The sequence below is a fragment of the Chiloscyllium plagiosum genome, chromosome 1 (genome assembly GCF_004010195.1).
Source record: "Chiloscyllium plagiosum isolate BGI_BamShark_2017 chromosome 1, ASM401019v2, whole genome shotgun sequence".
In the NCBI taxonomy this organism is placed as follows: domain Eukaryota; kingdom Metazoa; phylum Chordata; class Chondrichthyes; order Orectolobiformes; family Hemiscylliidae; genus Chiloscyllium; species Chiloscyllium plagiosum.
This window is the reverse complement of record NC_057710.1, coordinates 148,954,554-148,967,263: the sequence shown is the minus strand read 5'-3', so window position 1 is coordinate 148,967,263 and position 12,710 is coordinate 148,954,554. Positions and strand designations below refer to the sequence as shown.

Below are 12,710 nucleotides of genomic sequence, written 5' to 3'. Positions count from 1 at the left end.
GTTTCTTCCTTGTCTATGTGTATATTTCTGATGATGTCCAAGAATTCCTGTGTTGACTGTATAGTGTCTGGATCTGCTGATCAGGTGTTTCAGTTTCTGCTGTAGTTCTTTAGTCAGTTTGTGTGATGGTGTCCCTGGTAGTGATACGATGGGTCTGAGCAGGATGTCTGGTTTGTGCACTTTAGGTAGTCCATGGAATCTGGGCATGTTGTTGCTTTCAGGTTTCATTCTCTGTAGGTCAAATCTGGTTATCTGTCTGTTTTATTTTGTAGGTTCCTCAGTGTGTTGTTTATCCTATTGGTGAGTGGTGGGGTGGGGTCAAACTCCCTCTTTTGGTAGGTGTTGGTATCTGCAAGTAGTTGCGCTTTCTGAATGTACTCTGCTTTGTCCAGGATGACCGTCATTCTGCCTTTGTCTGCTGGTAGTATGATTATGTTCTTATCGTTTCTTAGTGCTTTTAGTGCTTCCCTCTCCTTGGTGTTGAGGTTATAGGACAAGCCAAACAGAGAACAGCCAGGGAATTCCTAGAGGCATGGCACTCATCCACTGATTCAATCAACAAGCACATTGACCTGGACCCAATATACTGGCCACTGCAGCGGACAGCTGGAACTGACAACTGGAAGCGGCAGATTCAAACCGCTACAAATGCCGGAGGAAAGGTCACAGAAGCGCTTCACAGGAGACTCCCAAGCACTGAGGATGTCGCCTAGACAGGGGACAAAACGTCTGCAACACACATTCCCAGCTCGGCGAACAGAACCACAACAACGAGCACCTGAGCTACAAATCTTCGCACAAACTTTGACAAGTTATTTGTCACAGAATTCTCAGCTTCTGACCTTTGCTTGTAGCCATTGTTTTTATATGTCTCCTCCAGTTAAGGTTCTAGTTAGTTATGACTTTAAGAAAGCTTGAAGTTGAATGATTCACTGCTCTATTGAGTGATCCATACATATTGCTTTTCTGGAGAATTTGTAGAATTGTTCCAAACGCTTCCATTTTGGAGCTGCCATATTGTTTTTAAAAAAAATATTCTTGGGTTCAATGTATTCAGACCATCTGTGTTTCTTTTAGGTCTGGAAATGAGTTGAAATTGAAACTTTAAGCAGCAGCTTTTTTAAAAAGAAGAGAACAAAAGGCTAATGTTTGCTTTTGGGAATTGGTCTGGAAAAATAATGCAGATTTATAGTGTGGATGATACATTTGTACTGAATCAGGAACTGGTAGTAGGTTGGATGTTGACTTGATCAATCAAGGGAGGACTGGAGCTGGCTAACCAATCGCAAAGAATATTAAAAAAAAGTAAACAGAGTTAACTGGATCTGACTGGGTTTTTGGGCAGAGACAATTTGGCTTTGGAAGCTGCAGGACTACACTGTGGTTTTTGTTTTTGATTCTGCTCTCTCTAGTTGTTCTTCAGTAATCAACTTGTTGAAAGTTCTGAGAAAAGCACCTCTGCCATAAGACACAAGTAAAAAGTGTCCCGCGATCTGCAGAATCTTTTTACTTTGGCTAGTGACTTTGGAATTCAAGCAAAATAATGGTCGTTCTGCTATAACAAGAGAGTTGTGTTCCTCTGCAACCTTGCGCTATAGAAAATCGCGCTATGGAAAAACCCAATGTACCCGTTCAGCAGGAAGTTTGTGTTATATAAAGAAAAGTCCACAATCCATCAATCATGTTGTAGCCAATGTGCATTGTGGAATAAAACTGTGTCCAGGTAGTTTTGTGCCTACAGTACAACCCATCATCCAAGAATTTCATGAAGGCATGGTAATCATAATTGAAAAGGTTATCGAACTGGCAAATTAAGATCTTTGATTTTTCACTTCTGATTTATCCCTTAACTGTGTCTGTCAGTATGAGAATGGAAGTTTATATTCCAAGAGATTTGGGCTTATATTGTAGATATTAATTAGGTAGCCATGTAGTTTATCAGTGTTCTAATAAATTATTTGTTATATTAAGGTTTAAACTTGATGTCCAAGATCTGTTATTTGTAAACTCTGATAGGTACAATTGAGCAATTTTGCTGTTCCCTGAATATTTTAAGTTGACTGTGTCATTTGGCTTGGTCAGTATTTATTACTTGACCTTAGTTGCCCTTTAAGGTGGTTATGAGTTTTTGTTTTGAATCACTGCAGTCCATTACTAAGTACAGTAATTCTAGGAGTGAAGTTTCAGGATTTTGGCCAGGTGACAATGAATGAACGGTCTTATGTTGCCAAGTCAGGATGGCAAATGGGTCGGAGGAGAGATTATAGGTGATGGTATTTCAATGTATCTTGCCTTTTCAAATGGTTGTTGTCATGGGTTTGGAGGGTGTTGTTGAAGGAGCCTTGGTGAATCCTTGTGGGTCTGGAGAGCTTCTGCATTCTTTTGTGTATGAAGCTGATGTTCAAATAATATTCTAAAATGTATCACTGTTAATTACATTGTGAAAATCTTCTCCATTGATATTAACTTGATGGATGAATTATCTATTGTCACCTATATCTAGGGAGGTGCAATGAATAGTGTTTTGTTGTCACAATTTGGGACCACTTTGAGGTACAAAAGAAGAAAAAGGAAGTACTTAGAGTTCATCTTCATTGGCTGGGGTCACAAGCAGGACTCCAGGCCTTCTGCAAGACTTACCATAGCCAGGAATCCTCGTTCTGGGTACCGACATCACTGCAATCGATGACTCGCCACCAATGGACTCCACGCTCTGCCGACAAACCGCTGGACTCACCACTGCTCAGGCCTCCCTGCTACATAAAGATGAAAAAAAGGAGAGAGGAAAGAAAATGTGGCCAGCCTGGAGCGGACAGGCTCAACTTAAACACTACCTACCGTGCTAGTGCCACCATCTTTTTATTAAGAAGGAACTTGCAATGAAATGGGCAGATAAATGCATTAGGGTGCCACAGGATGCTTTCACAATCAGAGTCTTCTGAAGAATAGTTGCTTTTGTGATGAAGGGAATGTTGCAGGCAGTTTTCATATTCCAGAATTGAAGCTGCTCCTTGTTTCTGTGCTTGTGCAAATAAACACAAGCCCTAGAAAGTGGATGAATCTTTCTTGTCAAGCTGCTTGACCTTCCGATTTACCAATGCGAGTACTACCTCCGAATGAGTGCTGACTCCATTTATCAACTTCTGCAGCCAATATTGTGAACTAATGGTGGTTCTTGACTTTTAATTTTCTATCTAATGTAAGCATAAATATAAAAGTTGCATTATTAAAAGTGTTGTGTTTAAGCTTCGATGTTAAACTGGGGTTCAGATGAATATTCAAACTTCTAAAACTCTTAAGGCCAAGAAATTTTACAATATCCCAGAAGACCAGAAAGTTGCTGTTTCATTAGGGATTCACAACTAGTGGTGATTCACTTACCTCTGGAGAGGTTGCGTAGGAGAGTCCTTTATAGTAAACTGGCCATTGTAGGAATTGACTTGCTCTGCAATGCAAACTAGCTGTCTAGCCAGCTGAACTAACCAACTCCTAAAAATACAGTATGATTGGACATTCAGAAGGAATTTGATAAGGCCTACTGCAGGCAGTTGATTTGTAAAATTAAACTAGATGCTATGAGGTAACGTACTAACATGGGTTACCAATTGGCTAACTGACGGAACATAGTAGCAGTAAAAGTTATTCTTGTGTTGGCCGACAATAGTTATTGCAGTGCTACAAGGACATACTAGTGCAGCAAACTATTAAGAATGCTAATAGATATTAGTCTTTGTTACAAGAAGATTTCCAAGCAGGTGTTGTAAATTTAGCTTCAGTGCCTACAGAACTTGGTAGATCGCACCTGGTCTACTTATATTATTGCCAGAGAGGACAGAAACGAAGTTTTGTGACAATACTGTGCCTTTGAGATGTATTCTGTCTTGCTTCTTTCGCAGAGGGGTGTTGTCATTGGTGTCAAAATGTCTCTTTCAGACAGGCAGTTGGTAAACAGCTTTGAATTCTCCATAGATATTTGTTTTTCTAAAGTAAGACAAAGAATCACGAGTGGGTGGGGTCAAGCTCTCTCAGACTCAGAAGACTAGTTTTGCTTTCAATGGAGTAGGTTTTTGCTGGCCGCTGGAGCCGAAAGCTTGAGTTCTCTGATTGGGTGAAGTCTTAGACAGAGAGGCTTCCTCTTTTAAAAAAAAATCAAAAAGGGCAGATTATTTCTTTCGGTGTTTCTTTTTACTTGATTCAGGAGGTAGAACGTGAGAATAATAAGTTTTGCCAAGGCTTTGTTTATGGCATGCTGCCTCTTTTGAAATAGGTGATTAGTGGTTAAATAACACCTTAAGTATTTCAATAGAGTAAAGCTATACCAATTTTTTTGTTGTATTTTAACAATCTAGGAAGAATAAAATGCATTTTGATTGAAGCTTAATGCTACACCTGTTTTCTCTTTATAGTTTTGAAAAATGATAGGTGATGTCATTAAAACCTACAAAGTACTTAAAAGAATAGACAGGATGGATACAGACAAGATATTTACCCTGCAGTTAATCGGGGGATGCATTTAGCACAAATGAGAGTTTCTTTACACAGTAGTGAATCTTTGGAATTCTCCACTCCAGAGGAAGCTTAGTCATATTTAATGAAGAGTTTGATAAAATATTCGATCAATCCATAAAAAGGTTATAAAATGGTGTGGATAAAAGACATTGATGTATTTGATCCACAGTGATCATTTTAAATGGCGGAGCAAGTGCAACTGGCTGAATTGCCTATCCTATTCCAAATATAGTTTTGCTAGAACTATTGAATGTTGGTGTGTTTTTATTTTACAGGCGTGGGACAGTCAGAATTTGCAGTAGCAGACATGGTGGATATGCTGATTTTATTCATTCCACCAGTAGGAGGAGATGAATTGCAGGTAAGATGCAAGCTGTTTGTTGGATATTTTAATTAATTAATGGTTGATGTGTGGAATTTAGATCAAATAGAAACTGTCTCAAATTCTTTTTTAATTTAAAGTTTTAATTTAAATTTAACCTGAATTATTACTATCAACAAATATTTCAAAATTGTTTGGGTTGATTGCAATTTAAGGGCAGCGAGCAGGAATAAACTTGAGATTTTGAGATATTTTGTTGAAAACTGTGCCAATATTGCACCAATGCCTTTTCTTTTAAGTTATGGCATCCTCCCTTGGATTGTATTGCTGTAATGTATTTCTCCTTCTTTGAGGGATTCTGATCTAACTAAAATGCCTTGGTTGATACTTGGCATGTATTGTGACTTAATCTTGCAGTATCTCAGTAGGGTTAGTTTGAAATTAAATAAGTCATTTGGAAAGCTGGAGGTTTTATGTGGAGTTGGTTCTTGCGTTATTTTTGTTTTAAATTTTGATTACAATCGCAACTTTTTTTTAAACCCAAGTTTCGTTGGACTGTATGGTAGTACTTGCCTACTTGCAGAATGAATCCATGTTGACCTGTATTGTTTTAAACTAATAAAAATATAATTTCAGTTGCACACATTTAACTTTGATTAAATTAATTCAGCAGTAGGGTATTAATGTAAACACTTAAAATTTTTGTAAGACCTGTAAAATGTCAGGGCACTTGCATTCCAGAGGTAGTGTGTGAGCATTTTCTTTCCCCATTGACATTTACTAAATATGTCAAGCTTGTGTTTTACTGGCTTGATTAGACTATATCGCTAATATGTTTACAGAGGAAGCTCGATTATCCGGCATTCGATTATCCAAATATTGGATTCTCTGGTTGTCTTTGGAAAATGGCAAAATGTTTTGAATTCTGGGGAAAGAGTAGAGGGCATATATAGTGTAAAATCAGCCTTGCCCTAAAGAGACAAATCTGTTAGGAAGGAATACAGCAGTGTTTGACAGACTAGAACAATTCTCAGGCAAGAGAATTACATGCCCTCCTGGAAATTGGGGTGTGGTAGGGAAACAAAGAAAGGAAAATATTGAAACTTTAAATTTGAAGCTTCCAAAAACTTTACACTTTGTGTCAGAGCCTCAGACATTCTGCTGTTGCTTGGTTGCATGTCATTGAGGAATAGCTTTGCTTCCAAATTTGAGTTTAAGTGACTTCTGTAGGTTCCTAAATTAGCATATCTTACCTGATATGATGTGGAAAATAAAAATTGTGCCCAAGTTGGTGATAGGAAAGTTGGTCAACGTTCCCATCAGTAGTTGCAATTCAGGAATTGCACGTGTCAGTATCAATTATGTGTCTTCTATAAAGCATGAGCCATGCATCTTCAGCTATAATGTCTCATCTAGTTGAGTAGCCTGTCAGTCCCACTGCCCAAGCTCTCAAATAATTAATAGCTAAGAATGTATGCTATAGGTGGATTATATTTAAGAATGTTCCTTCAAAAGACAGGCATAGAGAAAAATCATTAAACAATAGGATTGGACTTTAAAAATATATCAGTATTCTCTGCAGTGAAATAATTTTTTTTTGTTCCTTTAGGGTATTAAACGTGGTATAATAGAGATGGCAGATTTAGTTGTTATCACAAAAGCTGATGGAGACTTCCTTGTTCCTGCAAGAAGAATGCAAGCTGAATACACAAGTGCACTAAAATTGCTGCGTTATCGGTCAAAGAACTGGAAGCCAAAGGTGATGTGTGCTAAATGTGGACAATGCATACCTTCCTAGACTTGCTCTTGAACCACTTTAATGCTTTTTACTGACAGGAAAACATCATTTCTGTCCCATAAAATAGCAGCTACCAGATAAATGTTTAGTTTTCTTCAAATGGTAGTTCTATACCGAAGGCACATTTTACCGTCTCTTTAATGCGCCTGTGCTCCACAGATCTATCTTCGGGACATGAGAGACCACTTCTACCTAAGCCTCTGCAAATGCAAATCTAAATTTAGTTTTACTTCTTTGAAAAAAATAGTGCTTTTCAAAATTTGGTATACATTCTGTTCACCCATGACATTTTGTTAGAAAATAGAATATACCTGTATTCCATATTTTGAACATGTGAACTGACCTTTGCTATGGACTTAACGCGTTTATTCCTTCACTGTGTAAACATTATTCAATTAGATCGACACATGCAGGCATTAAAAACTGATTCTGTGGTAGAAAGATTTACTTTTTTCTAATATAATAATCCACCTTGCACAAACTTAGTTAACGTATCTTGTACGGTGGTTTGCATTACAACTCCTTTATTCGTGATTAGTTGTTTCAAAGTCAAAGTCATTGGAGCTTGGATTGTCCAAATTCAGAAGTTAGTTATTTTTTCGTACAATTGAGAGTTGCCATACTAAGTTTTTTCCGTTTATTGGTGGTGCAATTGCTTTCTTGTGTGCAGTTTGTTTTTGTCATTCAGGATTCCTTTGAAATATACCAAGCAGCAGAATTTTTTTCTGTAACTGACTGTGAATCTTAAATCACATTGCTGGATAAATGGTTTTCAACTGAACCTATCAATGACTTTGATTTAGAAGAGGTACTGTAGTCAAGGGAAGAAAGGGAAGTATTCTTGTTCTCTCGTTGTGATACCATGCAAAACTGCTCTATTGTTTTTGAAGAGATTTTCCTTTACAATCTCACCAGTTGTCTCCTGGTGCCTAGTCACAACTGCATTGAACATCTTGAACTGTTAATCTGTTAACTGTGAAGTGTCAGAGGTTAGGGCAGTAAACTGCTAGGCCGTAATGTTGGGCATCTTGTGACTTGCATTTATCCTTTTTTAACCCTAGTGTTAATTCCAGCTATTTGGCATTGACACAAATGTGCTACTTCTATTCTCTATCTACCTCTTAATTTTGAAGGAGGTTACTGGGAGGCAATGATGATGAACCATCTCCACCATCATCATTTCTCTCACTGTCAGCTGCCTGTTGCTGATGATCAAAGACCTGTGTGTGTCTCACCAGTGGAAAACTGACAGTAAAGTTCCCTTGTTACCTCCTTGGCTCCCTGCAGGTTACCCTGGAGTTATTCTCTCCAGTGTTCTGCAAAATTATAATTCAGCCCTGCAAGCACATTAGAGTTGCACTTACGCAGGTTCTCTCCTATTTCATGCAAGGAGTAGTGAAGATTTTTTATGAACTGATGTTGAAAGTTTCCCAGCATACAAAGAAAATTGAAAAGCATTGGCTGAAACAGGCACCTTGTGATGAATGTATAACTTCCACGATAGCTCCCACACCAATTATTTGGTGGGTTGCTCATGTAAGTTCAGATGTAAATGGATAGCTGATCTTATAATTTGAGGTTTACTGCAGAACGTTGTGGATAGGCTTGTTCTTGGAGAGAGATATTTTCAAGATTAGCATAAGACTTAAGGTACAACTCTATTTCTAGCATCCATTCCACTTAGTATCAGAGGCTGAATAGTTTTGAAAATTTTTAGTGAAAAATTCTGCTAGAGTGTTTTGCGATAAAAGAAGCCTTTGCCTTTTCTGCTCGTGATTTGGAGCTACAGTTTCATCGATATGCTGGTCAGGATGCTGCATAATTTAGAAGTTTGGGATAAATATCTTTTCCACAAATCAGAGGAATTAATGTTTCTCAGTGCTAATAACTTGTAGACTTCTAACCAAACTCTTGTTTGGAAGTTTTACAAACTAAACTCTTGTCTGAACTGCCCTAAAAAGTTAGTCAACTTACTAGGAAGAAGACTAAACATCTAAACTCAACACATTAATGTGAACTGAACAAGAAAAACTTGTTTCTGAACTGAACTTCAGTTTTAATAAAAGCTTGCTTGTCTTACATTCTTCTGAACAAAAACAAACTAGCTCTACATGTTTACTCTAACTTTCCTAGCATAACTGCATAAACATCTTTTCATTAATGCCACAGGTTTGTAGTCACTTGCTGACTTGACAAACACTGGATTAGGTCATTGTTCCGTAAGGACACTGTGACTTTTGTTTAAAGAAAATCCTTCACAGAAATAACTAACGTTCACCTGCATCTATTTTGAAATCCAAATTCCAAAATTAAAGCATATTTAAAATATATGGTTTTTGTCACCATGTGCTGTGCGGCAAAGAATAAATAGATTCACAACTCTCAGAAAAAATTCTTCTTGTCTGTCATGTGGGCAACTCCTTACTCTGATTTTATGCATTCTTGCTCAACAGTCTCCCACAAGGGGAAACAGCCTCTCTGCATCTCCCCTGTCTAGCTCCCTGACAATCTTTTGTTTCAACAAGACCTCTCTTTCTGTTAACTCCACTAATTTGTACAAGCCCAATCTATTCAACCTCTACTCATAAGAAAATCACTCCATGTCCAGGATTAACACAGTGAAACTTTTGGGACTGTGTCCAATTCCAGTATATCCCTTAAATAAAAGGACCAGACTTTTTACAGTTTGACTTGTGCCTTTGTATAGTTTTAGCAAAACCTCCCTTTCTTTTTTCCTGTTCCATTCCCTTTGAAATAAAGGTCAGCAGTCTCATTACCTTGTCTATTATGAGCTGAACGTGGATGCCAACTTTGTGATTTATGGACCAGAACTACTAAATCCCAAAGGCTGGAACTTTCTGCAGTATTTCCCCATTTAAATAATACTCAGTTTTTCTACTTTTTCTTACCACAGAGCACATTTTCCCACATATTATATCTGCCACGTGTTTGTCCACTCACTTAACCTATCTATATTCCTCTGTCGACTCCTTGAGTCATCCTCACTACTTGCCTTCCCACCTATTTTTGTCATCCACAAATGTGGCTATACTACATTCACCTGTCATCAGATCATTGATTTATATTGTAACTGATTGTGGTCCAGCACTGATCCATTAGTTACAAATTGCCATCATGCTGAACTTCTCTCCCAGTCCTCTCCACCCAATTCTCCCTTCTTCATTTGTAATTCTCGTTATTTAAGTTTAGTCAGTTGTTTCCAATCCAAGTTACTTGCTGTCAAACTGAATGCTATATTCTACCATGTTATGGTCTCTGTTCTTTGGGGATCTTTTACTCTGAGATCGTTTATTAGGCTTGATCATATGCAAAGTAACCTGATCCCTGATTCAATCCACAATACATTGTTCTGGGAAACTGCCCCAAATGCACTCTGAATTCTTCCTTGTAGCTACTTCTGCTAATTAGATTTTGCCAATCTATATTATAATTAAAGTCACTAATGATTAATGAGTTTTGTACATGTCTTCATTATCTTCTGATTTATTCTGCCTTTTTGTTTTGCTCATTTTGTGGGATGTTGGTATTATTGGCTGACCAGCATTTATTGGTCATCCCTAGTTGCCCTTGAGAAGGTGGAGGTGAACTGCTGCAGTCCACCTGCTGTGGATTGACCCACAATGCCATTAGGGAGGGAATTCCAGGATTTTGACCCTGTGACAGTGAAGGAATAGCGATGTATCTCCAGGTCAGGATGGAGAGTGGCCTGGAGGGGAACTTGAATGAGTTTTGAGGGAGCGGATGCTTGTAGATATACTACCAATCAAGCAAGCTGCTTTCTCCTGGATGGTGTCAAGCTTGTTGAGTGTTACAGCAGCACTCATCCAGGCAAGTGGGAGAGTATTCCATCACATTCCTGACTTGTGCCTTGTTAGTGGTGGATAGACTTTGAGGAGTAGGGATGTGAGTTACTCACTGCAATATTCCCAGCCTCTGACTTGCTCTTGTAGCCACTGTGTTTAAGTGGTAAGTCCAGTTGAGTTTCTGGTCAATAATCACCCCCAGGATGATGATAGTGGAAGATTCAGTGATAGTAACACCATTGAATGCCAAGGGACAATGGTTCGATTGTCTGTCTCTTATTGGTGATGGTCATAGTCTGGCATTTTTGACGTGGGAGTGTTATTTGGCACCTATCAGCCAAAGCCTGGATATTGTCCAGATCTTGTTGCAATTGAACGTGGACTGTTCATTGTGCCATGCAGCATGCTGGATCTCACTGTGAAGGCAGGATTTCTTCTCCACAAGTATTCTTACTAGCAGTATTGTGGACAGGTTAATTGGCGAAGATGAGGTCAAGTAAGAGTTTTTTCCCTCTTGGTTCCCTCATCACTATCTGCAGGCCCAGTACAGAAGATGTGTGCTTCAGGATTCAGTAACCTTTTGTCAGTAGTGGTTCTGTTGAACTACTCTTAGTGATGAATACTGAAAACCTCCATGTGGAGCACATTCTGTTACCCTCATTGCTTTCAAGTGACATTCAGTATAGAGGGATACTCTCAACAGCTGAGGGAACTTTTCAGGTGATGGTGAGGAATTTGCCTTGCTATTGTTTTCTCTGATACCTTGAAACATTACAGGGTTCAGAGTTGATGTTCAGGTCTCCAGGATCAGTTCCCTCATGATCATACAGTACTTCGTCACCACCTCTAATGTGTCAGTCCTTTTGACTGAAATTTCCAGGGATTGTAATGGAGGTATCTGTAATTATCTATCTTTATCAGTAATTGACAATTTCATGAATATGACTGTCATCTTTGGCATAAGTCCCTAGATGTTGTTAGCAAGGGGGTCTTTATAGTACAAGACATGGTGTGCCACTGCTCCTTCCGGTGCTTAGCTGGATGCCAAGTGATCTACCCAGTTTCATTCCTTTTTAATGGTTCTATAACAGTCAGGTTCAGGAGATCCTTGCAATACCTTTTGACCGGGTACGTGAGAGTCAACAACCTTATATGCATTGGGTGAAATGTAGGCCAAACTAGCTAAAGACAACAGACATCTTTCCCTAAAGGACTTTAGTGAATGAAATAGAGAGGGGTTTTCACAAGAGTCAAAATAGTTTCATGTTCACTAGTCTTGTCTGCCCTTGCCATAAATAATCTTAATCTCTTCTTTCTGGCCACAGCTGCTTCACCCTTTGCTCTCCCTTACCTGAACCCCATGCTTTTCTTGTATCATCTTTCTGACCAATTCATGCATGTTTCCCATTTTGCTGCATTCCTAAATCTTAGAGATGTGGTAGAATAACATTTAGGTTTGAGAGAGAACGGAGACCTCCAGAGTGAATAAGACAAACAACGAGAAAAGAGATTATCACAAAGATGATCAGGATAGATTGAAAAAAATTCAGTCAAAATCATGAGGGGCCTGGTCTGTATAGATAGGGTGAATCTATTCCCAATCCTTAAAGGATAGAGGACAATAGAGTACAGAATTGGGGTAGGTTGCAGTAGAAGCAAATGTGCCACGAGAATCAATATTTTCACACAGCATGTAGTGAGGTAAAGATTTTCCAAGTGGGATTATAAGCTCTGAGACAGCAGTGCCCAACCTGCCCCTTCCCCTCCTCTTTTTTCTTTATAAGTCTTCTCGTGAATTTGGATTTCCAGAAAACATTCAATAAGGTGCCATGTAAAAAATGGGCAGAATTCAGGAACACATGATGTTGAGGATAATTATCATGGATTAATGAAGACAGGCTTTGAACAAATGAGTCTTAAGGTTGGAAAGATGTAACTAGTAGACTACTTCACTGTCTGTGAGGTAAAAACAATGACTGCAGATGCTGGAAACCAGATTCTGGATCGATGGTGCTGGAAGAACACAGCAGTTCAGGCAGCATCCGAGGAGCTTCAGCAAAATCGACGTTTCGGGCAAAAGCCCTTCATCAGGAATAAAGGCAGAGAGCCTGAAGCGTGGAGAGATAAGCTAAGGGAGGGTGGGCGTGGGGAGAGAGTAGCATAGAGTACAATGGGTGAGTGGGGGAGGAGATGAAGGTGATAGGTCAGGGAGGAGAGGGTGGAGTGGATAGGTGGAAAAGGAGCTAGGCAGGTCGGA

General features: G+C 38.9%; 1 protein-coding gene across 1 annotated transcript in view; it reads left to right on the top strand.

Moving 5' to 3' along the window:
* Positions 1-12,710, top strand: part of mmaa (metabolism of cobalamin associated A) — a 50,051-nt gene that overhangs the window by 32,871 nt on the left and 4,470 nt on the right. The window contains exons 4-5 of the mRNA XM_043699209.1: positions 4,785-4,870; positions 6,441-6,590. Coding sequence (XP_043555144.1) covers positions 4,785-4,870; positions 6,441-6,590 — 236 coding nt within the window. The remainder of the gene's footprint in view (positions 1-4,784; positions 4,871-6,440; positions 6,591-12,710) is intronic.